We start from the raw sequence: 27481 nt of genomic DNA, 5'->3' as shown, positions 1-27481 counted from the left end.
TGAATGTTCCGTAAGATGCCTTGGACTACCTGCCACTACCACTACCTCCCTACCTCCCTACCTCCCTACCTCCCTACCTCCGATCCATGTGAAGAATTCCAATCCAATCCCACGCTTGAGGTCAACCCCAGACTCCAGAGTAGCGCGTCATCCATCAGTAATAGCAAAGAAAGGGTGTTCGGTTCAGAACATGGAACATGTCTCCTAGGCGATCTACCTGTCTTGTTCACCGTACCTACCAAGGTCTCTCCATATTGTAATAATTATTGTACATGCCGGATTCTTCTTCAAGCGATTGATTGTGCTGTTTTTCGATATTTGTCTTTCAACAATTGCATTGTTGTTATTGTTGTTGTTAACGACTTCTTTGTAGAGAAGGTAGGTATTGTGCGAGATACAACTCATTCGTCATTAACCTTAGTTCTAATGGAACCTTATCCTTATTAACAAATTCCCTATCCTATCTGCGTACAACATTCAAACATTCTTCTATCCAACCTACTGCTAATAAATCGACCACGAATCACACCATCTTACCTGTCGAACACAAATCAATTCAAAAATATTTCTTGCTACGTCTAATAACTTCCTTCGTCATCGGGTGCTATTTCGAGATAGTTTTCCCTACATTCACAGGTTTGAAAGTACGATATGGCTAGAAGTTTAGCCACACAAGGATGGCCGCTCTTGATTCGAAATGCCAGGTCTACCTCGGAGCAGATCGCCAACTTGAAAGGCCTTAAGAATGAAATCGTTGGACATGCTTTAAAGAAAGAAATGGTTGTAACCATGGGCCTTGTGGAACCTGTCGTACGCCTATGTTTCAATAAGTCGGTTCCCAAAAATCAGGACGGAAAGGCACACGACCATAGTTATGCGATCCGACCATCACAAGAAGAGGAGGAGGAAATGCTTCGACTGCAAGCTCTTCAAGTCTTAGGAAGCCTTGCATATGGTTAGCAGATTTACTATACTCATTGTACCTTTCATTAACATAAACTAGGTGGTCCAGCTTTCCTTGCGCCATTACACTATGGCTCTGCGCTCCCAGCTATCCTATCGAACTTTTGCCCATCGAATAACCCACCACAAACAGTTCTCGCAGCACTTCGGGCCTTAACCAATCTTGCAGAATCTGCAATGCTTGCCACAAGTGCACATCCTATCACCATCAAATCTCTGGCAGCAGCGTTATTTACACGCCCGCATCTTGCCTCGCTAACCCGCATCATTTCCCAAACATCATCATCACACATTATACAAAATCAGATCTCGTTGGCGGCATCACTTATAGCTCGAATATGCTTGCAGGAGTCTCACCAACAAAGTCTAGCAACCTCCGGCGTTCTGGATGCTTTGGCTGTGAAATTAGCCAGCTTTGTTGTGGCTCAGGGACTGGTTATTCCAGGTGCAGATATTATTGCGCATAGGGACGGACTACTGGAATACTTCCCCCAAGCTTCGCCCTCAAACGTCAGTTTTCCGGCAATTTTAGAGGCTCTAGCTAGTATTGTAGCCGAATCCAAGTTGAGAGCTTCACAACTACTTTATCACCCATCAATTATGGCCGTATTCCCATCGATTCCAGCAGGGGAGGAACCGGTCCCGCAACACTCGAGGGCTGCTTGGAATACGTTCAATACAGCATGTTTAGGCTCAAAGCAAGGCCAATTGAATGCTATTGATTACCTACTCCCGATCATTCCACAACATCCAATTAAGAGCGCACAGGCTTCCGCATTTCCGCCACTTGGTTCATCAAGCTCTCGGGAACCTCCCAATGGTCGTGGAAAGTCTAGTTCTGCCTCCACATGGGGCGGCGCCCCGGATCGCAATGGTTCGCCACCGGAAAGTCAAGTGGTTCCAGATGAATCTGAAACCCCCATGGTTGCATACTTGATATTTATCATGAGGTCACGACAAGGCAAGGAGAGACTTATGGCTGCATATCTGCTAACAGTTCTGTTTCGAGCTGGTCTTATCAACAAAGTCCGAGAACCGACATTAGCTTTGTTAGTCGTGCCGCTTCTTGTGCAGATGTTGAATGAACAGTCCACTCCAGTGAGGTCTAAGGATGCTTCTCATGATCATGAAACGTTGAGAATTGAGTGGTCAATCACAGAAATGGCTCCACGAATATTATCCTTACTGATTACGGATAGCGAACATCTCCAAAAGGCCACTTTTCAAAACAAAGCAATGCCCAAGCTATCTAAATTGATAAAATTGGCTTATGAGCCTGTACCAGACAGTGAAAATGCCCAATTCTGGTCACCTATTCAGTCGAATGAGACCGAGGATTATGTGGAACAAACCCCATCCTCACGTCTTGGCGATGCTGGTCAATCTGCTCTCCTTGTCCACAAAATAAAAGTAAGAGAAAGCGTGTTGAGAGCTATAGCCTCTCTTGTTCCTTTCAAAGAAGAACACCGAAAGTCCGTCGTGGATAATGGTATCATTCCTTATATTGTCGAATCGCTAAACCCTAGCCCCCAAAAACCATCAACCAAAGTCAATGATAAAGGTGACAAAACAGAAAAGAAACCCGAATCAGGCGACGTTGAGGGTAAGCAGGATGGTTACGGGATCAACCACGTGGGCGTCCTTATCGCTGCTTGTACCGCTACCCGCGCCTTGGCAAGATCGGTCTGTATACTTCGGACTACCTTGATTGATAATGGGGTGGTTGCACCAATTTTTCCCCTTCTCACTCACTCAGATGTCGAAGTCCAGATTGCCGCTACAGCTGCAGTCTGCAATCTTTTGACTGACGTTGCCCCAATGAGAGAGGTTTGTACACATCCGATGCTATTATTACTTCGTTACTAATCTATTCGCAGAGTTTCATGGAATGTGGGGTACTTAGGATCCTTTGTGAACAGGCGCACTCGACCAACGCAAAGCTTCGTCTGAATGCTACCTGGGCACTCAAACACTTTGTTTGTGGTGTCGGCAATGAGGCCAAAAGAAAGTGTTTAGAGGAGTTAGGTTCTGGGTGGTTAGACCACCTCATTTGTAACGATACAGAAGATGAAGCACTTCTCAAAGAAAGCAGTTATAGCACAGCCTCTGGGCATGATGATGCTATGGACGAAGATGTGGAGATGAGTCAGTTTGAAACACCAATGAATGGCTCATTCCCAGCCCATAGCAACTCCAGATCTAGTAGTAGCAATCGCAGCAAAAGCTTACAGCAAGCAGAAGCTAAACTTGCAGCTCTAAGGGAAGCTGAACTAAACCCTGCTAAAAAGGCCAGAAAAGACGATCTTGCTGTTCAAGAACAAGGTCTGGATTTCATACGAAATTTGATTTCAAGTGCAGGATCAGGTCATGGTGGCACTGCAGAAAATACTGAGATGATTGACTTTCTTTTCAATTCTTTGGGTCAAGATCGAGTTTTCGATATTCTGGCATCCAAGCTTCGACCAAAGATCATCAATATTCCCTCCAACGCTAATCGCCGAGATTCTAATGCACAAGAAAAGAAAGTCATCACCCCCCAACCAGAGATTATTGTCGCTGTCGTTTATATTCTTGTTCATATGGCCGCCAGCATCCCTCAGCATCGTCAAATCGTCATCGCCCAAACTGAACTCCTTAAACTTCTCGTTCCTCACTTCACTAACAAAGCTTACGAAGTACGCGTCGCTTTGTGCTTTTTGGTCTCTAACCTTACCTGGGTAGATGATTCGAATGATGGACCTGCTTGCGCACAACGCGTACATAACTTGAAACAACTTGGTATCCTCGAAAAAATTGAAAATCTGGAACATGATCCAGAATTGGATGTGAGAGAAAGAGCTAAAGTTGCTCTTTGGCAGATGAAAGCTCCAGTTTTCAGCTGATTGACTGAAAATGTTTTAGACATGTGTATATGGGGAATGGGTATTCGGGGTTTTTATAGCATAGGCGTTTGGAATGGGAATTATAAACCTGTGCATTTATGAATGGATGGCATCGGTTATGGAGCGTTTGTATTATCACGCTGGGATATGAATTCAAGGGAAGGGGAAGCAAATCATCAATGGGTTGTTGATAAGGTATCGAAATATTTTCAGGTTGGACTTGATCGAGAAAAATACGTCGGTTTGGTGAAATAGGACTTAAATTCAGAATTTTCTAGTCGAACTACCTCAGTAGGTATAAAACAATGACATCTGATGCAATGCTTTCTACTTGATGATTTGCGGATGTTAGAATAACTTGTAAGAGGTAGAGAGAATTGACAGCAGGGAGATATGGTAAACCTTATCTCAGGATCTCGATACGTGCCCTTTTGAAGAATGATACGTTGAGATAATGGGGTAGGAAGAGCATCTCGGGGTTTTACTCCATCGAATAAGTTCGACGAAGTAGGCTCGCGTGGCTCGTAGGTAATGATGTAGGTCGGATCACGTGCAAAACAAGCTTGGTGAATTTTTTTACCGACCCACAGAGTCCTTTTCTGCACAAACATGCAACCTAGTAAATATCTTGAGCTAATGATTCACAGACAAGAGTAACTGAGGCTTAACAATTAATAATTTATACAAGACGAGTGTCAAGTTACCTGGAACTGTAAAATGAATAAAGCACTCACTAAAAACAAGGCCGAGGCTTTGGCTAGTACATCAAGTGGTCTTGTTCCTCTTAAGACTACATTGGAAACGAGGGCTCGATATTCATTACTCAGTGTTTACATTACCAGCGTTCCAGCGAAAAAAGCTAGTGGTGTTCTTAAGTAAGTGTCAAACCTCATTTTTATTGAACTATGCACGTACTCATATTTTCTCAGTTTAACGAGGAAACTCTTTCCTGAAGATGGTGGTTATGATCTACAGCACATCAGGAGATTCGCGAAACATACGGACGTTCCAGGTCACGTTCGCACTTCTATGCTAGAAGCAAGAGCAGAGAGCGATGACCCAGCTGACATTGAATCTCCTGAGCTTTTTCTTCTTGTGGGAGCTGCAAATCTCATCAGCTCGGAAGAATTACGTAGTGCTCTTTCTCCAATTCTAGATCCAGCAACCATTTGTTCCATCAAGGTACCTTTATTAGCCCCAACATCGCAGGAACAAGCGAAGTCTTGGTCGTCTCAATACTGGCCGATAGTATATAAGAAAAGTAATCCGTTTGGTCCCCATCCAGCAATTGTATCTAGAGCAGAAGAAGAAGTACAAGGAGAAGTCGAGAAGTACATGGACTTAGCGGCTGAAGTAGCTCGTTCTTCAAGCACGGCAGGTATTGGAGAGGAAATCGGTGCTGTAGTTGTCGAGCGAAAAAACGGAGCTGCACGCATACTTGCGGTTGCTGGCGACGCGCGATGGATAAAATGGCCACGGGTTGGGACTGGTAATGTTACAGCGCATGCGGCGCTTCGAGTTATTGCAATGGTAGCAGATGGAATAAAAGTTCAAGAAGAACGCAAAGCTGGCAAAGAGTCAGAGGCAAAGAATACTTCAGAACAAAAATCAATTTTCCGAGATCAAGCATTGGACACCCTGGAAACAAAGCACCACAGCTCGGCTGAGTGGATCGACGGATATCTTTGCCATGAGTTGGAGCTTTACATAACACATGAGCCGTGTGTTATGTGCTCCATGGCTATCGTACATTCTCGCTTTGGACGGGTAATATTTGGGCAACGTATGCCAAAGACTGGTGGTCTCTGTGCAGACAGCGAACTCGGTCACGGACTATTCTGGCGTAAGGAACTGAACTGGTCGTTGCTAGCGTGGCAGTGGATATCTGGCGAAGAAGATACCAAAACATCCAAAGAGTCACAAAGCCCAGTGTCTCATCTTGGTATACACGCCTGATGTTCCGAAGAGGCTGCAAGAAAATGCCTTCTAAGCCCCCACGATCATCCGGACTTGAGCGTTAAAACACGACTCTGTCGGTAGTGGTTATTGATACCTAATATTTTGATTGGCAGTATAGCTTGAAGTCACTACTATGGTTGCAATGGTAAGCGACGGTTAAATCGGCACAGATGTCCCAGCTGGTTTGCAAAGATTCAAACTTACCAAATTCGAAAGCGCCAAGAGAGTTGAACATTTCAATATCACACTGCTTCAAATTGTTGGCTGCCCAAATTCAGCTAAAGTCTGAACGCAATAATGGCAGGGCAGATTACACGAGTAAAAAGGGAAAGTACTCTTGTATTTGAAGATTTTCAGTTGTCATAGATCGTCCTGTCTAAAGATCTCTTGGAAGAACGTGCTCCATGCCGAGCTCCCTTTTCATCGACTCCTAAACTTCGAGAATCCTTCTATAGAACTACGCCATCGCTTCTAGCATCCCGATTTAAATGCTTATCAATGCCAAGAATGCCTTGGGTCTGCAATACAGTGGCGCAGATGGCTCACAGCTAACACAAAGTAATTTCATATCTTATTTATTGTTATCTTGGGAATAGATCAAGATTGAGCAGTCCATTCGGCCCATAACGATACAAAACGGCGGGTCTATACTTCCTTATAGACGGCAACATCGCTGTTGCCTCGTATGCTACAGTATATGCTACATTATTAGGCTACACAGAAATCAAACCAATTTATCAATCAAATCTAAAACTGACTCGAAGTCTGATACGATGTCGTTGCTGGTAACACTACGAGTCCATTAAGCGAATCAATACAACCGCCCATGCTCGCGATACATTTGATAAATAGCACCCTGTAATACGTATTACAGGGCTTGATTGGGGAGGTTTGAGCAACCTTGTATCAACCTCTGAACCGGAAACGTGCTAGATCTATAACGTATGATTTGTCGTATTTTTAATTCTTCAATATCAGCCTCGTCGGCTGTAGCCATCATATGCAACACACTCTTCGTCACTCGTGAAGCCCGTTTCCACATCATAATCTGCAATTCGTTGATGTGAAAACATGTTTGGTACAACCACATTCACCACGCCGCAAATTGGACGGGAACCTGCCATATTCAGTGATTCCCACCTTGAGTAAGATTGTGAGATACGAATCAGTCACCAATTGAATGTTACCCAGTGGCTTGGCTGGCGCATTCATTCACTGCTTGATAAAGCTGACTGCCCTCGTGGGTATTTCACAATGCACCTCTGTTTCAAATCTCTTGAAGATTAGAAGTGATATAAGACAAGCATAAAGTTCAGAACTCTCTAGTACTTCAAAGCCATCTAACAATGGCGAGCACAGAGCCCTCAAGAGAAGCCGCGCTTCATCCATCAGCCCCCGCTGCACTTCATACAACATCCGGTGGAAACGCCGTTTGGCACAATTTCAACAATGATTTTGCTCACATCCAAGACCCCAATGAGAGGCGAAGACTTGCTCTAGCTGAAATCGATCGCGCTCCCTTCGGATGGTACCATGTTCGTGCGTGTGTTGTTGCCGGCATTGGTTTCTTTACCGATTCTTATGATATCTTTGCTGTTGGACTCCTCACCACTATGCTTGGAATAGTTTATTTTCCGCATAATAAAGGAGTCATGCCAACTAGTTCCGACACGGCAATCAAGGTCTCGACTAGTGCGGGAACGGTGGTTGGTCAATTTGGATTTGGCATCTTGGCGGATATTGTGGGACGTAAGAAGATGGTATGTGGTTTGATGATGGGTCAAGCCTCAACGCTTACACGTAGTCGCAGTATGGACTTGAGCTGATCATTATCATTTTTGCTACATGTGAGTACGGATGGCTCGTTAACTTTTTTGTTTCAACTTTGCACTTCTGTCGCTCAATTTTACCCTCCACTCGAGTGTTTCGCTCTTTGTGCTCTTCCTCTCCATGCGGCAATAATACTTCATTTTCCTCATTTTCCTCATTTCCTGTTGAATTCTGTACTTGGTGAGGATTACTGACCCTCCAATCTTACAGTGGCACAATCTCTAACTTCGAGTTCTCCGGCTGTGAACATCGTGGGGGTAATAATCTTCTGGCGTGTTCTTATGGGTATCGGTAAGTTAAGCTCATGATCTTGCTCTCCTCAATTAAATATGAATGAAATAAACTAACCCAATTGATAGGAATTGGTGGTGATTACCCACTCTCATCTATCATCACATCAGAGTAAGCCCCTTTTCTATCAGCTATCAAATCTCGGGTTCTGAAGTTGTGGAATCCATTCTGCTCATTGGTGAAAGACTGGCCGAATCATCATTGCATCATCGCAAAAAGCTCCGAGTAGTTATTAAACTTCCCTGAAACTTGCCGTCGTGGAAAATTCTCATTCAAAACCGAGTAAGGTCTAACAAGCACATAGATTCGCTACCACCAAATGGCGTGGAGCAATGATGGGTGCAGTCTTCGCCATGCAAGGAATCGGCCAATTCGTCGCCGGTCTCGTCATGCTAATCCTAGTCGCCGGATTCAAAGAATCTCTCCTCACCGCCAAATCCGCCGCAGTATGTCAAGGTGTATGCGGCTTGGCAGTTGATAAAATGTGGAGAGTACTTATTGGATTTGGCGCGGTTCCAGGTAAACATACTCCTGATTTTAGCGAAAATAAGTTGTCGGTCGAAGTATCCACTAATACCCGCTACGCTAGCTTGTGTGGCACTCTACTACCGACTGACGATCCCCGAAACACCTCGCTATACATTCGACGTTGCACGCGATGTGGAACAAGCACAACTAGATGTCGAAGCATATATAGCCGGTAAAGCGGAAGGTCATCCCGACGAAATAGCGCGAGTCCAAGGACTCCAAGCCGGCAAGTCTCAAATGAAAATCCCCAAAGCTAGTTGGAGTGATTTTGTCGCTTATTATTCGCAATGGAAAAACGGAAAAATCCTCTTCGGTACAGCTGGTTCTTGGTTTTTGCTCGATGTGGCTTGGTATGGATTATCGTTGAATAATCCTGTTATATTGACTGCGATCGGTTATTCAACGGGTCCGACAGTCTACAAGACCCTATTGAATACAGCGATTGGCAATCTGATTATTGTGTGTGCCGGTGCGATCCCAGGGTATTGGGTTACGGTTGCAACAGTTGACACGATTGGACGGAAACCAATTCAACTTATGGGATTTATTGTCCTTACGATTATTTTCATCGGGATGGGTTTCGGATACCATAAGCTTTCGGGTCATGGGTTACTGGGTCTCTACGTTGTTGCTCAATTCTTCTTCAACTTTGGTAAGTGCTCTCTTTTCTCCCCTCTTCCCTTTCCCTCCCTCTGCAACCCTGGAACCCCCAAAATGCCAATCCCACAACTAATCATCCCCCTAGGACCCAACACAACAACCTTCATCGTGCCCGGCGAATGTTTCCCCACCCGCTACCGCAGTACCTCTCACGGTTTCAGCGCTGGCATGGGCAAGATTGGTTCTATCATAGGCCAAGCGGCCATTGCACCCCTGCGTGTGCGAGGCGCAACTGCAAAATCTGCAAGTCCGTGGTTAGATCATGTTTTGGAGATCTATGCAGCCTTCATGTTTGCGGGGATATTTACAACGCTGTGTATACCCGAGACGAAAAGGATTAGTTTGGAGGTATTGAGTGGAGAGGATTATGGGAGTGAGGGGGTGAGGGATGGGGGGAGTGGGAGTGAGAGGGGGAAAGGGGCCGAGGTGGAGGCGAAGAGTGTTTAAGAAGGGGAACTGGGCTGGAGGGGAGGTAGGTTGTTGATTGACGGATGAGGATAGATGGGTGAGGGAAGGTAAGGGAGCAATAGTATGATGTGATATGATGATAATGAACAAAGCTGCCGGTATCAGCACGATTCTTGATTAATGCTAGGGTAGGAATGAAGTAAATGAAATTCTGACTGTAACTACCATATGAATGAGGAAATGCTTGAGAAATAGTCAAGCACTGAGTTAGCACTCTTAGACATCGCATTCCATTTGAAGAGTTTCGATCTTCTCAACTCTGATACTATTTACGTGAACTGCTCTACCACAGTAAATGCTGTCCTCAATGCACTATCCCCATCTCACCTTCTCTACAACTGCCTACATGTAAACAGAATACCTCGAAGCATATCCCAACATAGCTCAATAGGATATCTACTAGATCAAATTTCAGCTATTCAACACGCTAGACAGAGTTTACTCCTACATGGACTTCACCAACGGAATTAATTGCAAATGGGTCAAAGTCAGTACTTCGAGACTTTGTAGACACAACCTAAGAACTCACATGGAAGCATTAAGACATATTCCATGATTTTTGATTTCTCATTGCTTTCTAGGTACAAGTTTCTTCTGCTTTTCTTCGAAGTCAAGGCTCATGACCAGTCCAGTAGAAAAGGAAAGAAATAATAATGTCAGAAGATCTCTAGAAAGCTTCAAATGAACCATTTACCCATCAGATGAAGCACATTTTGATTCGTGCGTAAACGGAAGCAGACGATGCAATAACATACGCCAAGCTAGCTAGAGAAAGAAAAGAAGAAGAAAAGAAGCCTTGAGGGTTACAAGAAGAGCCTTTCTTCCCATCGGACAACACGATGTAGAGAAGAGAGATGCAGAAGAAAGGTGTGGGCACAAGATGTCTGCTCATGACTATCAAGTGAAAAAACCAATTGACACGCCAAAGAGTAACTAGAACCAGAAATCCACCGCTAGGAAACCAAATAATAAGGAAAATCGAGTCTATTGTCGTGGCCAATGCAGGTACAAGTCGAGCTGCGCAGTCGCTCATATTGTACCCTGCGCTAGAGATAGAAGGTGTCATATTGAATCATGCTAAGATCTTTTTTTGATCAAGCTGCTATGGTACAAAAAGGCTGAAGACTCGTAGGAAAATTTTGCTTCCGTAATGCACGCTATCGCCAATTGAAATTGAAAAGAAATAGGTATGCACGAATGTAATACCTCTAGAATGATGCTAATGTAACAAAGGGCCGTTAAAATCGTTTGTGAATACAACCATAGAAGACGAACTGTCCAGAAAGCTTCAATGCAAAATTGAAATCATATCAAAAAGATTCAATTATGAATAAATGCTAGATGAACTGTAACATCGACTGATTCGAAAATGAATATCGTTCCTCGTACCGTTACAAGCGTTGAAATCGTATCGTCATGCCGAAATTTCAACCAAATTTGATATGGAAAATTCGGGATTAAAACCAGTCACTACCTGCTCCAGGCTGAGTGCCAGGCTGAGCGCCAGCTCTACCATAATTGTATGGGTGAGCAGCGGCAGGTGAAGTAAGGCGACTGTTTGGTGGAAAGCCAGCTCCTTGCTGAGTTGGAGATTGGATTGCGGGAAGTGGTAAACCATTGGTTATGGGTGCAGGACCAATGCCATTTGGGAATCCTCCGGGAGAGCTAGCAAAGGGACCGGCTGATACATTGGACATGCCACGTTGGTGACGAGTAGCAAGTTGACCAGTCTCGTTATCGTTAGGAGTGGTGGGACCAGTCGAGGTATTTCCGCGGTTTTCATTGCCTTGAATCTTAGCTTGAATGCGGCGACCATAAGGTGTGGTGCGTATAGCTGGCAGGTGGGGTCGAATAGCCTCAATGAGACGTGTCTTCATGTTCAAATTGGCGTAGTCCAAGGCGGTCTGGATAACATAGTTGGCGAATGAGTCTCGCAAAAGACCGTCAAGCTGATTAGGTTGGAGCATTTCCTCAATCAACATGTCCTTGGAAGGTTCTTGGGCGCATCGAAGACACTTCTCAATGACGTTTGAACTAAACTTCTGCTTCGACAACTGTGCAACTCGGCCTGCAAACATAGCAACCAAAGGCTCGGTGAAGATGGGCTCGTTGAGATCGAGAATGTATTGAACCACATAATTACCAAAAGGATCCTGAACCAATACGTAAGCATTGTTCGAAATCTGTCTAATCAGCCAAGCCTTTTGATCGCCAGAAGCATGATCAATGCACCTTTGAAGGACACAACAGCCATGTCTGTGAGTTCCGACATCAACGCAGTGCTGTCCAACGGCATCAAAAATGAATTGGGCATCTGTTGGAGAGAGTTTGTTCAGACACTTCTGAATGACATGATTGCCATTCAAATCCTGGATAAGCTCGACGACACGGTATCGCAAAGCGCCAATAATTGTCTGAACCTGACCTGCTGTAGAGATAAACTCGATCATCTTTTGCAAGGCTCGTGTTCCATGTTGGTTCAAAGCAATGCGGACCAAATCGTGCGAGGCGTTTTCGATCAGGACAGTGCGTTCTTCATCGTTGCAGTATTCAAGCAACTTTTGACAAAGATAATTTCCAAAGGGATCGGTCATAAGCTCAATGACATGTTGGTTTGTCTCGAGCCAAATCATGTGAACTTGCTCGGGGTTGCGGTCTTCCAATTTCTTTTGCAAGTAACGGCAGCCATGTTGATCCTTGCATAATGCGTAGATCTCGCCACCAAGCTGCTCCAAGGCTACGTTTGCAAAACGGTTCATTGCTACAGAATGAGTTAGCTTACATCGATCATAGGGTACTCGAAAGCTTACCTTCTCCATCATTTTGACGACGTTGTTGAATGACTCGTGCTTGACTATCTCTCTGTCCACCATTATGTTGTTGATACATCGAATTGCCATAGTTGTTGTAAGAATTTGGAGGGGGGTACATTTGTTGACCAAGTTGCATGTTCTGCATTCCCAAGCTCATCATATGCATACCATAATTATTATAATAGCCCTGAACTGGTGTGGGGTAATTTTGTTGGCCGGTTGGAGAAGTCACAGATGGTGACATCTGAGCTTGAGACATGCCTTGAGCCATGGCTTGTGTTAAAGCTGGACCGAAAGGTGCAGCACTGGCTTGCAGGGCAGATTGGATCGATTGATAACCATTCTGAGCCTCACGCAGAGTGCCATTGTCTCCAGAAGTCATTTCACGACTAAGCCTGTTCATAGCATTTGGTGGAATGCGACCCAAGCTAGCATTATGATTGTGCAAGTGTTGTTGAGCGTGCGAATTAGGAGTATTGTTGTTGTTCTGCATGCCGTTTGTAGATGTGCGAACCGTTGGGACGTCGTTGGCAGAGTAGGATGATTGAAGCTTTGGTGGGGTAGCTTGAACGTGCTTTGGTGGAGATGTCACTTGAGCAGTACCATCCTGCGGGCCTTCAAAATACTTCAAATCCAAGGAATGACGATAGGATGGGCGAACACTGATGGGAGACTCAGCGGTGCTAGACTGACCAATAGAGGTTGTAATTTGTTGAGGAGATTGAAGATTATTCATTGGAAGGCTTTGTTGATTTGGTCGATGGCGGGCAAACGAACTCCAACCATTAGCGTTGGACTCTGGTGCAGGTGATTGAGATAAAGCTAAATCAAGTGCTGCAGAAGAAGCGGAAAGCTGCATAGAGCGGTCAGCACAAGCGAGTGAAACTTTTTCAAGATTGCATACCAAACCAGGGAACTCGTCGCGACGAACAAGAATAGGGAATTTGTCATCGGTAGCGTTCATATTCAAATATTTATCAACGCTTCCGGGTGCAGCATTCTCATCTTCGCCGAAGAGAAAGCGAGTGGTATTGGTTTGGTCAAGGGACAACATATCGTGCATACCGTTGCGAGATTTAGTAACTGGCATAGAATATCTATTGAGACTTGAGGTGTATTAGCAAGGGTACACTTGATTCGAGGTCCGTAGATCGAAGATGGAAGGTCAGAATTTAAGATTTGCGTGGAATTGAATGTGGAGAAAGAGAGAAATAGAAAATGCTGAAGATATTGAGAAGGATAATGTTGATTTTGGGTTTCTTGTAGGTTGGAGTCTTGCCCAGCAAGTAAAGAGGTAATTGTTAACGATCAGAAATAGAGAGGTTGTAAGTTTGAAAGGTTGAAGATCAAAAGTTGAAGGATATTTGAGGAGTAAGGAAAAGTCGGAAGGACAAGGGCACTAGTGGCCGAGGATATTGTTGAGGTAAAGACAATAGGAAAAATAGGCAGAAAAGTCAATCGAACCATTCCTATTCAATACAATCAAGTGAATATATCGGCCGATCGAAAGTGGTGAGTTGATTAGGAGGTATATTGAGAGTATTGAGAGTATCGGAAGTATGAAAATATTGAGGTCAAAGCGGTTGGAAGCGAAATAATTCGGATATACTCATGACCCCTCTTTTGATGGAGCAGATTCACCTTTACATTGTATACTGGCAATGTAATATGTCATGGAGAGAAAAGAAAGGGGGGAAAAATGCAATGATTGGCCTTCGAATAGCTTCCCCAACAGAAAAACTTGCTCAAGGGATTTCCTGCAATTTGCCGTTTCCAGCTTCAGTAGCTCCGAAGATGGGATCAGTTCAAGACTGATGTGCAAGTGCCCATACTTTGAGCAGCAACTAGGCGCAAGCCTAATGAATATTATGTTGAAATAGGAGCTACCCAATCGCATGCCCAGAGATGAAGAAGCCAGCCCGCAGATTCATTCAACGGGTACTTGTTCATTGAATGCATATAGAGATATACGGGGGTTCTTTGTATACTGCTTTGTGGGGAAAGCCTCATGATAAATGCAAACTTTTGAAAATAAATGTTTAATGGCAGTGTGCAAGAAGAAATTGTGCATATTAGAATTCAAGAGAATTTGATATACGTACGCATTGGTGGAACGATGGCTGGTTGGATCTTGTCTTACTGCTTCCTCCTTTTCATCTTCATCTGAATTGCGGCGTGAGCCTGGCACAGACTTTGAAGGTAGCTTGTCATCAATTATGAGTCTAGACTGCATGATTCCAGCTTGCGGCGATGTGAGTTGAGAGCCAGATCTTCCTGGACGGTTATAAAGACCTGGAGGAGAGGTAATGCTAGATGTCGAATATCTATTAGGACGAGAAAATGCTGAAGGAAATCCAGATGAGGATTCTCTGTATTCTGGTGGTGTGGTTGGTTCTGATTGATGGCCGGCGTTGTTATTATTGTTATTAGATCGACCAAGATCTTCTTGCATTTGCTGTAACTCTTGCTCGTCTCTTCGTTGTTGTAGGTCCAACAATTGCATCTCCGCCTCGAACCGCCTCTTTTGTTCACGGAGCCTCTCGTATTCGAGTTTCTTTTTCTCTAACTGATAGGAGTGTCAGCTTTTATCGGGATGGGTTGAATATCGGACGATATGAAAAAGCGCTTTGCACTGCAGGGAATATGCAGTTTTGCTTTTTGTCGAAGAAATAGGAGGTTGGAACCAGAATGGCGTGGTAATGAAGAAGAAGAATCGCTTACCAGTTGTACTTTATGGTACGTCTATTGTTGAATTGTCAGTAAATGCTAGGGTTTCAGAAGAAATTTTACAATAGCATGAAAAATCAGAAGAGGCTGTTGCAGGACAATAGCGATTGTTGTAACAGGGAAATTCAATTGGCTTACCGAGGGACCGTATTCCTGAGATTCTTGCGCGGTACGCTGAGTGGTGATAGAAGCAATTGTTGGAACTCTCCCTGAATCGGTAGTGAATCTTCTCGTCAGTCCTCCACGACTCTCTTGAGGTTGTAACGATTGTGGCATTCGGTTTCCATTTCGAGGAGGAGAAACAAGACCGAGCATGGACGCATCATTCCTCGATGCCTGTTGGCTACGAAATCGCAACTCGTCCATTCGATCACTAGTGCTATTCGAATATGCCATAGTGATAATCTATACGACTGTGATCGGTCAGGTCAGACTTGGAAATGCGCAATTCAAGGCTGGCTGGAGTGAGGGTTTGCCGTGGGGTGCAATGCGCAAAGATACTGATGGATAAAGCACTTATACACTTCACAATTTAACTCACCTACAGAAATATGAAAATAATCCAAAATATCCTCCTCGTCCTGGACGTCCAGGCGCGGGAACAGAAATGTTGTGTCAAAATGAGTGTATACAGAAGTTGGGGAGGTCGATGGCGCTAAACGAGGATAGACGCTACCACGCTAAGATGTGTGGACGTGCCCAAAGGATTGATTGCTTACAAGATTATCTAGGATTTTCATGGGTTATATCGGAAGCATGGTGGTATCTTTGGGTTTAACAAGATGTGATAGATTTCAAACACTTACATTGATGCGTTTCTCGAGTCAAATCAAATCTACAGAAAAGAGAATTTACGGCAAATTGAAGTGCACCGGTAATAGGTAGAAATCTATTGGTAAAGTGTCAAGCTCCCTTCAATTCATGCCAGCATCCAACCGAGTTTTGATCAGTACACAGTCTCGACGATAGAGTGTACGCACATCCACTTGATAACCTCGATAAGAAACAATCGAGTGGGCAAAATTGGATTGTATCCAGCTTGATCTGCTTGTGTTAATGATTATATATATATATATATATATATATATGATTTAGCTTCAGAAAAGTGTTTATATATACACATGTATATAACTATACATTCCATTTGAGTTTTTCCCCTTTTTCGTTTCCTTCTCACCATCTTCCCGCATTAATACTAAGATGGACCCTGATTCGATTCATTCGAGGGGTAATAGCTTGCTATTTTGACCAATCAATCAGGGGGTTTAAACTTTCAGTAACGTGCAGCAACTTCTGTATGTTGGCAGGCACTCAAGCACCTTTTTGCCCAACCTCCTCTACTTTATTTCCCAACGGTAACGGTGAGCTCTTGAAAAAGATTGATGAGACGTGAATGTGAATACGATATATCGCATTCTCGTGCAATGAGCAAAATGAGGAAATATCAAGGTAATCACGGGGCGCCATGATCCCTAATCTCAAATACTTTCGATACCACTTTGAGGCGGGGGCGTTGATGAAACATTTACAGCCCTCCCCCCAGTCTTCGTAATCGGGAGGTCTACTTGCACAATCAACCTATCAAAAAGCTCGATCTATGAGCCTCTCCAGCCTCTTTTCAATTTCGAAGCACAAACCCAATGCACACATACAAATTGGTACCATCTTTCTGTCGCTGTTTAATGATCTCATCTAGATCGACTGTTAATCCATCATGTACTTGAGTCTTGAGCACTTAGGTATGCATCTTCAGGATCCGTAGAACTCTAAATCCACAATTCTTCGCAGGAACAATCACTATTATCCTCTTTAAGTCCTTCTCTTTTTCCACCATCCACTCAATCAGTGGCAAAAGTCTTGATGTGTGGAGTACCAAAGCTACCTAATGCGTCTCCAATCAATTTTGGTCACGATCTTCTGCATGCAAGTCGAAATCCTCGAATCATACCGAACGTCAACTGCAGCTTGTAATGACGTTAGTCTCCTCGGAGCCTTGAAACACCAGCAGGCTCCTCTAAAGCACATTCCAGGAACTCATTCTAAATCATCAACATTCCTTTTGCAATTGCGCTGTGAGTCAAAAATCTTCTTATTCAACTCATCGCAACACAATATTACAAGTGACTGAGAGTGGGGTTGTGTCCTGTGGCGTGCAAATGATAGAGAGCAAAAGTAGCAAAAAGTAGCAAAAAGACCAGATCTAGCGGTGAGGCATGTGTTCCAAATTTAGAATCTTGGAAGAGGAACATTTGTTGATGCCGAGCAGCATCTCAGCATATGTAGAACGTTGCATGCAAGAAAAGATAGAGTCGTAGAACTATTGTAGTCGTGCCTTGCAGATGCAGTAATAACAGTATGCAATAGTGCGAAGAAGGGTAAATTCAGATCAGATATTCTATTACAATGGACTCTATACAACCACTTGATCGTCTCAACTTCAGTAACAACAAGTGATATGTATTATCAAGGAAGCCAAATACAGATCATATAGTGTGTAACTATCTGATCATTTTAACTATCTCGTAGCCTGACTATTCGTAGGAGAAAAACAGACCGGAATTGACCACTGGCGAAACCTTTCAACAACCCAATCGTTGTAATTCAATCCAGAAGATTGAGAGCTCCAATAGTATTATAACTGAAGGCTATTCAAGGATCTATCTAATACCGTTAATCCTCATAAATTTATTTACCGTTGATTTACTATAAGATTTATGATTGCGGTGATCAATTTTGGCCTCTTTTTTCTCCCACGTATAATCTGATAGGCTGATAAGGTTCCGGTAGCCTTGCATGGTTCATATCTCAGCCTTATCGTGCAATTGGCTGATTCTCGCGGGGTATTCGGCCTAAAATAAACTTTGACCGATTCTCATGGTGACCAACCCAATAAATTAATTTTTGAATCTTTTAAATCCGCCGACGAAATCTTGCTAGTACACATGTCCAGCATCAATTCAAGATGCCTCCCAAGAAGAAGACTGCTGGGCCAGTAGAAGCTCCAGCTGAGGAAAGCTCTGCGAAGAAGGTAAGCAAATTCAATCGTATTATCATGGCAGACAGCTTACTTTAAGTCTAGGCTCAAGAATCTGCGCCAGAAGTCGATGGACCCTCAGTAGAACCCGAGAATACCAAGCGCAAGAGGGCGACGAAAACTAGACAAGCTCCTGCTGTCGTGGAGCCTGCGCTTAAGAGAGATGATGATGTACAGATTCTTCCCATGCGATTCTGAATTTTTCATTGACGATCATGCTAGGGCTTTGCTGCTTTACTCGAACCATTCTACGATGGAAAAAGCTTGACAGATCCGATCAGTACTGCAAAGGTAGGGAAAGAGTTGACGGATTGCTGGAGTATTCTCTAATGCGCTTCAGGATAAATGGAATCTTGTACCGGCTTTTCTAAAAGTCAAAGGTCTTGTTAAACAGCATATCGATTCCTTCAACTATTTCGTCGAGCATGAAATCAAAGACATCGTCAAGGCAAACAAAAGAGTCACCAGCGAGGTCGACCCAAAATTTTGGTTAGAGTCAGTTGGAATGTTTTCCGAAAATATGCGTGTAACCCGCTGACAATTGGCAGATATACCGATATTCGTGTTGGCGAGCCGGAACGAATGGACTATGATGATCGCAAACCGCAAAATGAAATTACACCTAATGAATGCCGTCTTCGTGACATGACATATGCTGCGCCAATTAGAGTCGACATTAAATATATGCGAGGGCGGACTATAGTAGCTAGGAAGAATATCGCAATTGGCAGAATGCCTATTATGTTGAAGAGTTCAAAATGTCGGCTGGCTGGAAAGAATGATCGCCAGATGGCTCACATGAACGAGTGTGCTTTGGATCCTGGAGGATATTTCGTTGTTAATGGTACAGAGAAAGTCATTCTCGTTCAAGAACAACTCAGCAAGAACAGAGTTATTATCGAAGCAGACCCCAAGAAAGGAATCGTTTCTGCTTCCGTTACTAGGTCAGAGCATATTTTCCAACTGTCCTCTCATATCACTAACTTTTGAACAGTTCTACACATGAGCGCAAGTCAAAAAGTTATGTAATGCTTAAAAAGGAGCGAATCTCTCTTCAGCACAATATTTTGACAGAAGCTTTACCGATTGTGATTGTACTGAAAGCCATGGGGATCCAATCAGATCATGAATTATTACTTCTAGTCGCTGGATCTGATGAGAGATATCAAGATGAGTTTTCAGTAAATTTTGAAGAAGCCACCAAACTTGGTGTCCATACTCAACATCAAGCTCTTGAATATATAGGATCTCGTGTCAAAATGGGTAGCCGAGCCCGAGCACCGGGAGGGGGACCTCGGAGCCGCAGTTATGTTAATGATGCTCTTGAAGCACTCGCAAATATTATAATCACACACGTTCCGGTTGTTGGTCTAGACTTCCGCCCAAAAGCACTCTACATTTGTTTTATGGTTCGCCGAGTCCTCATGGCCATGGTCAACCCAACGCTCGTTGATGACCGAGATTACGTTGGTAATAAGCGTTTGGAACTTGCTGGACAACTTCTTTCCTTACTTTTCGAAGATTTGTTCAAGAAGTTCAACACTGATCTGAAGATGAACATTGATAAAGTTCTGAAGAAACCTAACAGGGGTATGGAGTTTGATGCATACAATCACATGCAGTCACACGGCAACTATATCACTATTGGTATGAACCGCGCTATTTCGACAGGAAACTGGAGTTTGAAAAGATTCAAGATGGAACGGGCCGGTGTTACGCACGTCCTTAGTAGACTCAGTTACATCAGTGCTCTTGGAATGATGACAAGAATCAGCAGTCAGTTTGAGAAGACTAGGAAAGTCAGTGGACCCAGAGCTTTACAACCTTCTCAGTTTGGCATGCTTTGTACATCCGATACTCCTGAAGGAGAAGCTTGCGGACTGGTTAAGAATTTGGCACTCATGACTCACATCACTACTTATGATGATGAAGAGCCTGTCAAAAAACTAACTTTCGTTCTTGGTGCAGAGGACATCGTTTCTATGAGTGGCAAAGAAATCTACGAGAAGGGAGCTTACGTTATTTTCGTTAATGGAACACCTCTTGCACTCACTCGGCAACCCAAGAAATTTCTCAACTCATTCAGAAAATTTCGACGTATGGGCCGTATTTCGGAGTATATCAGCATTTTTATCAACCATCACAGCACATCTGTTCATATTGCTACAGATGAAGGTCGAATTTGTAGACCTCTGATTATTGTGGAGAACCAAAAGCCTAAGGTTACGAAACGTCATCTTGAAGAGCTTAGAAAAGGAACAATGGATTTCGACGATTTTTTATACAAAGGACTTCTCGAATACGTTGATTGTAATGAGGAGAACGATTCTAATATTGCCATCAGAGAAAATTATATCAACGAAGCGACTACACATCTTGAAATCGAACCTTTCACTGTGCTAGGAGCGGTCGCAGGACTTATTCCTTACCCGCATCACAACCAATCTCCCAGAAACACATATCAATGTGCTATGGGTAAGCAAGCTATCGGTGCCATTGCATACAATCAATTTTCTCGTATTGATACTTTACTTTATCTTATGGTCTATCCACAACAACCTATGGTCAAGACTCGTACGATAGAGTTAATCAAATACGACAAACTTCCAGCTGGTCAAAATGCCACAGTCGCTGTCATGTCCTTCTCGGGTTACGATATTGAGGATGCACTAGTTCTTAATAAAGCCTCTTGTGATCGTGGATTTGGACGTTGTCAGGTGTTCCGTAAATATTCAACACAATTGAAAAAGTATCCTAATCGATCTCAAGATCGTATTGCAGATAGAGTTATTGGCGAAAATGGCAAACCTATTGCAAAACACAGGATATTGGGATCTGACGGAATCGCGTTGGTTGGTGAGAGAATCAATGCTGGCGAGGTTTATCTAAATAAGGAATCTCCTTCAAATCCAAACTCAACTGGAATGGGCAATGATTTCAACCTTAACGATATGAAACCTGCACCAATGGGTTACAAACTACACGATCATGCTTACATTGACAAGGTCATGCTCTCTCAAACAGAGAATGAAAGCGGAGTCCTTAAAGTTCAAACTCGTCAAACTAGACGACCTGAGTTGGGAGATAAATTCTCATCTCGCCATGGTCAAAAAGGTGTTGTTGGTATCATTGTTAATCAAGAAGATATGCCATTTGCGGATTCAGGAGTTACTCCCGATATTATCATGAACCCTCACGGTTTCCCATCTCGTATGACGGTTGGTAAAATGTTGGAATTGCTCTCTGGAAAAGCTGGTGTCATTAATGGCACTCTCGAATATGGTACTTGTTTTGGAGGTAGCAATGTTGACGTCATGGGACAAATTTTGATCGACAATGGATTTAGTTACTCGGGTAAGGATTTCGTCACAAGTGGTATTACGGGAGAATCACTACCAGCCTACGTCTTCTTCGGTCCAATCTACTATCAAAAACTTAAGCACATGGTTCAAGATAAAATGCATTCTCGATCTCGCGGTCCTCGTGCCATTCTCACTCGTCAACCTACAGAAGGTAGATCGAGAGATGGAGGTCTTCGTTTGGGTGAGATGGAGAGAGATTGTCTCATTGCCTATGGTGCAAGTCAATTATTACTCGAGAGACTTATGTTGAGTAGTGATGCTCATCAGGTGGATATTTGCGAAACTTGTGGATTGATGGGATACTCGGGTTGGTGTCAGACGTGTAAGAGTTCTAAGGGGGTGAGCACAATGACGATGCCATATGCAGCGAAGTTGTTGGTGCAGGAGATGCTGAGCATGAATGTCTTGGTGAGATTGAAGCTAGAGGATGAGTTTCCTCATTCGGGTCATGTGAGAGGATGAGTAGGAGGTGATTAGATGGAGTTCATGATGAGCTTGCTGAAATGGAAAGGAAGGGAGGGGGAAAGAATAAAATTTGATATCACGAGGGGCATGGGCGTAGGGGATTTAAGCGAAGGTCTTTCTAAATGCATAGCAATGGCGCATAATTAGGTAGTTGATTTGTAAAATACCATAGAGTTTGATCAAACATATTGATATTGATGTAAATTACATAATGTTACATATGGACTCAAAGATATATCTGCTCTCGATCCCACCCATTCGATATCGTCGTGCTTCTTCACAAAGCATCACTTCTTCCATTCATTCAGTGTTTGGATGGTAATGCTATTCCTGCAAAAACAGAATTCATGGAAACCGACATGAATAGTGAAGACAGCATAGCATAGGGTAGAATCATTGTAAGATTATTCTCTCTCCTCCCCCTTCTCACTCTATTTAGATATATGATAGATACTTGGTCTGCTTACCTATGTATGTATCGTTGCCCTTGCAATTTTACAGTTTACAGTTTACAAACCCCTATTTGTTATATTGTATAATATGATATTCTTGAAATTGTATTGACCACGTACCATGTATGATGTACGATTTACTATGTATATACTCGCGACATGTTAATAAATCAGTAGATTGAATTGAATTTCTACTGGGTATGGGTATCTAATATGGGTATGTAGATATGTATGTAGATATGTATGTAGATATAATCATCAGTGATAACTCTCTTGCTGCCTGTTCTTTCTTTTTGGTTATCTTCATGTTATCTCTCTCTCTCTCTCTCACACACACACACACACACACACACACACACACACACACACACACACACACACACTCACTCACTCACTCACTCACCTACACTAACCCAGGAAATCACAATACAAACACACAATCAGTTTCGTACAATACAACACAGCACAATACGCCAAAATACAGACAATCCAAGTATCTCGTATGTAAAATTGCATTTGTATAAACTACCTAGGTAAATAAAGACCTGCAAAATGACGCCCGGCCCGCGCGAAAAAGGTAAAGGTAAAGGTTAGTCTCCCTTTTCTCCTCTCCTCCCCCCAAAAATGCCATTAATCATATCCATGTCCATAACCGTAAAATTCGTATCGTGCGTGCTTCCATCCATCCATCTCTCCATTCTCGTGAATTCATGTTCGTGTCTTGTATCAATCAATCAGTCATCCATCAGCCCATTTTCATAAATCCATATATTTGCATCACATCTCAGCACATCTCATCTCATCTCCTCATCCTCCTCCCCATCCACCTCCTCCGGATGACCCAAAAGCCCCGCCACATTCGCCATATCATAATGTTTCCTCCTCATCGCCTCAAACTTCTCATGTTTCTCCCTCTCCTCCTCCGTCATGCCCCCCATTTCCGCATCCGCATCTCTGCCATTCCCCGCCACGTGAACCTTCTTCTCCTCTCCCTCTCCCATCTCCACTTCCCTCTCCGGAACCGCCTCTTCCGGTTCCCCCAAACTCAATCCCGGGATTTCCTCATCCCGTTGCTGATTCCGCTTGTGTCCCCCCTGCACCTTGTCCAGCTCATCCACCACAATCTCCCCCGCATCAATCGTGCGGATCTCATCCGCATCCTCAGCCGGATCGTAGTGTTTCGCATACGGTGTTTTCGGCTCGTTGATCTTCATCGTGGAGCTCTTTTCCTGCTCGGTTAGATACAGATTCGCTTCGTCCCATTGCAGACGCATGTTATTCGAATCGTCATGGTTGTTGTATGTGGATCCGGAGGAAGCACGACGGATCGGACGGCTGGCGGAAGAGGAGCGACGGTGTCCGGCGTTTTGGAGTGTGTTTTGGAGTGTGACGTCGTGGTCGGAGATGGCCGAGGTGGGGGGGGTGCTGGGGACGGCGACGTGTTTGGGTGAGGTGATGGGAGGGGCGGAGGTGGTTATGGGGGCTTGGAAGGGAGGAGAGCGGTGGAAGGAGTTTTTGAGAATGCCTGTGGTTTGGATGTTAGTTGATTTTTCTCATCTTCTCCTTCTCGTGTTTGATTCTTTTCTCGAACCGAATTGAAAAAGATCGTGGAATAGCGGGGTAAAATCCGCACGCACACGGCATTTTTTGGGAAATAAATCAAGAACATACCTTTAGGGCGTTTTACGGTAGGACTGGGAGGACTGTGAAGAACCTGTGCTTCTGAAGAAGACATAGTAGCAGCCATGATTATAAGCGTTTTTTGTAATATATCGATAAAAAGGATGTGTATGTGGTTGCGATGGTGGAAATTGGATTGCGATGGAAAAGAATGGATTCGATTGGGATTTTAACTTGATTTATTTGTTGTGGTTTCTTGTCCCGACCGGTAATGGTGATGGAACTTGCCTTGCCACCCACTTTCTTTTATTCAAGGGGTCGGGGTGAGAGTTTTCCGAGTTGGGGTTGGTTCGGTACCTAATGAACGCGAGCTATCTCATAAGGGTTGGTTGGGCTTCTGGAATAATGTAAAGAAAGCTGCGGCGGTAGATGGAGATGGAGATGGAGATGTAGTTGGAGGTGTAGAAGACGGAAGATGGAAGATGGAAGATGGAAGAAATTAGAAAATAAAGTGATCAAGCCAGCTTTAGATATACTCGAGTACCTAGTAGATTCCCCAAAGTACCTTAGCTATCTTCGTCTACGTCGTATTGATAAACACAAATTGATTCTCGCCAAAACCAACAAATGTTCGTGTGACTTCGTAAAATGAAATCAAGAGCAGCTGAGTATTATGTTTGGCCTGTGAAATGGAGGGGTAGAGTGAATGAAAAATGTGAACGTGAATATGAGTTTACCTGTGTTGGTTAGTAGAGAAATGTGAAAGACTCTTCACGCTGGAGGAAGACGATGTTATGCATATGGATCAAGTGGTGGATGGTTGGACATGATCGGGTAGCAGTATGAGTGTGACTGTGAAGTTAATCAAAGCTTAGAGTTACTACTAGTTGTACTACTGTACGGAGTTGTTGTCGTCGTTGTTGTTTTATATACTCCATCTCGAATTATATACTGAGGTGTTTACGGAATAGGTATCTCTGTAGATTTCACCATGAGCTCATCTAGGTAGGTATCTACTCTCAATATAGTTGCCATAGATCGCTTGATTGTAGCATGGGACACAGTCAAGTACCAGTAACACAGAAGTAGGTGGTTAATAGTTATATTCATCTATCTACTCTTCTATCTACTCATCTATCTACTCATTCATCTATCTACTCTTCTATCTACTCATCTATCTACTCATTCATCTATTCACTCATTCATTCGTTTCTTTGTTTCAACTTTCCATCTCCCATACCAATATCATTCATTAATATCATTCATCCATTCATGACCTACCTACCTACTAGCGCTAAATAGCTAGCTCCAAATATTTCACAAGGAAATCGCGGCAGCCCAATTGTTTTATTCTTACTCTCCATGGTACGATGATTTCCTAATCATGAAACGTCATCTTACAGCAGATCATTTTTCTTGGGATTTCTTTCTCGTGCATCATGCATGGAGTCGAGTTCCCAAAAGAGACTACTCTTATGGAGAGAGGGCAGAAAACAGAGAAGATGTGGAAGATGTGGAAGATGTGGATCGAGTAGTCCGTCGTAGTAGGTAGGTATACCGGTAGTCCTTCCGATGTATCTCAGATATCTCACGCATCTCACGCATCTCACATCAAAGTAGAGCCAATTCCTACCTATACAAGTCAAGTTTGGGCAAAACGGGAGCGGGGTAATTTTGAATCCCAAGTAAGTAAAGGAATCTTGGGTGCTGCTGACCTGTGCTCTGTCTGTGCTTTGTACTCACCATTACATCATATCGAGACATTCATCCATAAGAGGGTTCCTCAACTTTCTAAAATATGCAACAAATACACTTTTCTTTATTTTTGTATCGGAATTCGTACTCTCGTTCTTGGACCAATAAGATATCATATCATCGAGTTTCAAAATATCTGAAACATATTCTCCTCTAGATATGATATAGCAAAGTCTACTTTCGTAGTCTCGAGGCAGTGTCCCTTCAGTTTCAGTATCAGTCCGTGCACTTGGTGTGATTCTTCACATGACCTTTCTTCTCTTAGTAAGGCTCTAATCAGATTTCATACATCGTGCAAGTCATTCATTCATACGTATCTTTTCTTCAACCCTTTATTCAACACTCGAATGCTCATATATATATGTATATATATACCTAATGATAATACTCAAATGACGCTCCGCTGGCTCTCCGAGGGCCACTGCCGTGGAGGCAGAATAATCAAGGGAGAAATAAGTATTCAATTGTCTGTTCTGTCATAATGGGTAAAGTCCCTAGTATCCATCTCTATTCCTGCCACTCGATTTCCTCTTTCTTCCTTCCATTCCATTTCTAACAAGTACAAGATTGCTAACACCAATCAATATGCTAGATGTATTAAGCACGGGCAGCACGTGGAAATGACATTACTTTTTGATGCTTCTAGATTCGAGAGTCTAAATACTATTCCTACCACCCGATTTATCATTATGATTCCTTTCATTCTTTATATCACATTACTCTACATTCTTGAGGTACTGTTTGACGTCACTTTATATGATTTGAATTTCTGACCGGAAGTTCCGGGCGATGGCACATGATGTTTAGACTTGGATGGGATGTTTAGGTATTGTCCGAATAGGTATTTAAATCATGGGGCTTAGGGATTGAATCCTGTATGTGGTATTGTCAGTTTCTAGTATAGTGGCCGCATTGATGATTCGGTTTAGGATGTCTAGGTAGCTTTTCTGTGAGGCTGTGAAATTGGATGAAAATAGCTGGGTGTGATGGTGAGCTTTGGGGGTTTTCTTTTGGTGTATTTATGGTTTTGAGATGTGAGGTCGGGTGAAGATAGTTCTGAGTCTGGACTCTGGAGTAGTGGTAACTCTTGAGCTTTTTTGTTCTTTTTTTGATTTGTTTTACGGATATGAGATATGAGCGCGAATTAAGATAGCTAGGGGTAACAGTAACTCTCGGATAGTTTCTTTTTTCTTCGACTTTGCCGCTTCTGAGGCAAGGAATTGGATTAAGGTAGCTTTGAGTGATGGTTAACTTTGAGACTTCTTATTTTTCTTTACATTTACATCCTCTGAGACCTCTAATATTGGATGACGATAACTCGGGCTAGGTTATGGAGTGATGGTGAAGCTTGGTCTTTATCGTCTTTTGGGGGTTTACGACTTCTGAAATATCTTGATGCATCTGGCCTTTTGGCCTAATTCCTTCGATTGACTCTGCTCTGAGGAACTTGGATTCCTAAGAATTAGGACTAGGTTCGCAGCCTCTTTTTTGAAAGGCTTGTGAAGTTTGTTCCTGGGTTGGATATGTTTTTCTGTTGTGCCCGTTAATGACAAAAATGTCAGCAATGATGTATAGAATTCCCCTCTTTCGCTGTTTCGATACAAACAATACTCGGATTTCAGAGCAATACATCCGGATAACTCCAATGAGTTTATCTAATAGTTTGTTTCCA

General features: G+C 43.3%; 8 protein-coding genes across 8 annotated transcripts; 6 read left to right on the top strand and 2 right to left on the bottom strand.

Annotated features, from left to right (window-relative positions):
* Window positions 1-651: 651 nt before the first annotated feature.
* Bfra_010855 (putative armadillo repeat protein) lies at window positions 652-3845 on the top strand (the record flags this gene model as incomplete). The annotated part of the gene is made up of 3 exons (XM_037341187.1): window positions 652-955; window positions 1004-2790; window positions 2841-3845. 3 exons carry the CDS (start codon window positions 652-654, stop codon window positions 3843-3845), a joined length of 3096 nt encoding a protein of 1031 aa, XP_037188606.1.
* A 717-nt stretch (window positions 3846-4562) lies between these two features.
* On the top strand, window positions 4563-5801 carry Bfra_010854 (putative cytidine and deoxycytidylate deaminase zinc-binding region protein; the record flags this gene model as incomplete). The annotated part of the gene is made up of 2 exons (XM_037341186.1): window positions 4563-4720; window positions 4775-5801. 2 exons carry the CDS (start codon window positions 4563-4565, stop codon window positions 5799-5801), a joined length of 1185 nt encoding a protein of 394 aa, XP_037188605.1.
* Window positions 5802-7150: 1349 nt separating this feature from the next.
* On the top strand, window positions 7151-9560 carry Bfra_010853 (putative phosphate permease protein; the record flags this gene model as incomplete). The annotated part of the gene is made up of 7 exons (XM_037341185.1): window positions 7151-7564; window positions 7615-7651; window positions 7845-7925; window positions 7994-8036; window positions 8230-8444; window positions 8515-9105; window positions 9199-9560. 7 exons carry the CDS (start codon window positions 7151-7153, stop codon window positions 9558-9560), a joined length of 1743 nt encoding a protein of 580 aa, XP_037188604.1.
* Window positions 9561-11038: 1478 nt separating this feature from the next.
* On the bottom strand, window positions 11039-15517 carry Bfra_010852 (putative rna-binding protein; the record flags this gene model as incomplete). The annotated part of the gene is made up of 6 exons (XM_037341184.1): window positions 11039-12342; window positions 12392-13247; window positions 13299-13500; window positions 14497-14960; window positions 15116-15136; window positions 15260-15517. The coding sequence occupies 6 exons, from the start codon at window positions 15515-15517 to the stop codon at window positions 11039-11041; spliced, it is 3105 nt and encodes a 1034-aa protein (XP_037188603.1).
* A 1489-nt stretch (window positions 15518-17006) lies between these two features.
* Bfra_010851 (uncharacterized protein) lies at window positions 17007-17307 on the top strand (the record flags this gene model as incomplete). The annotated part of the gene is made up of 2 exons (XM_037341183.1): window positions 17007-17193; window positions 17243-17307. 2 exons carry the CDS (start codon window positions 17007-17009, stop codon window positions 17305-17307), a joined length of 252 nt encoding a protein of 83 aa, XP_037188602.1.
* Window positions 17308-18083: 776 nt separating this feature from the next.
* Bfra_010850 (putative dna-directed rna polymerase iii subunit rpc2 protein) lies at window positions 18084-21979 on the top strand (the record flags this gene model as incomplete). The annotated part of the gene is made up of 6 exons (XM_037341182.1): window positions 18084-18149; window positions 18201-18326; window positions 18378-18446; window positions 18496-18650; window positions 18704-19099; window positions 19150-21979. 6 exons carry the CDS (start codon window positions 18084-18086, stop codon window positions 21977-21979), a joined length of 3642 nt encoding a protein of 1213 aa, XP_037188601.1.
* Window positions 21980-23228: 1249 nt separating this feature from the next.
* Window positions 23229-24181, bottom strand: Bfra_010849 (putative glc8 protein; the record flags this gene model as incomplete). The annotated part of the gene is made up of 2 exons (XM_037341181.1): window positions 23229-23959; window positions 24106-24181. The coding sequence occupies 2 exons, from the start codon at window positions 24179-24181 to the stop codon at window positions 23229-23231; spliced, it is 807 nt and encodes a 268-aa protein (XP_037188600.1).
* A 1257-nt stretch (window positions 24182-25438) lies between these two features.
* On the top strand, window positions 25439-25949 carry Bfra_010848 (uncharacterized protein; the record flags this gene model as incomplete). The annotated part of the gene is made up of 2 exons (XM_037341180.1): window positions 25439-25602; window positions 25697-25949. 2 exons carry the CDS (start codon window positions 25439-25441, stop codon window positions 25947-25949), a joined length of 417 nt encoding a protein of 138 aa, XP_037188599.1.
* Window positions 25950-27481: the final 1532 nt, after the last annotated feature.

The sequence above is a fragment of the Botrytis fragariae genome, assembly GCF_013461495.1.
Source record: "Botrytis fragariae strain BVB16 chromosome Unknown tig00000223, whole genome shotgun sequence".
NCBI lineage: Eukaryota > Fungi > Ascomycota > Leotiomycetes > Helotiales > Sclerotiniaceae > Botrytis > Botrytis fragariae.
This window is presented reverse-complemented; position numbering and strand designations above follow the sequence as displayed.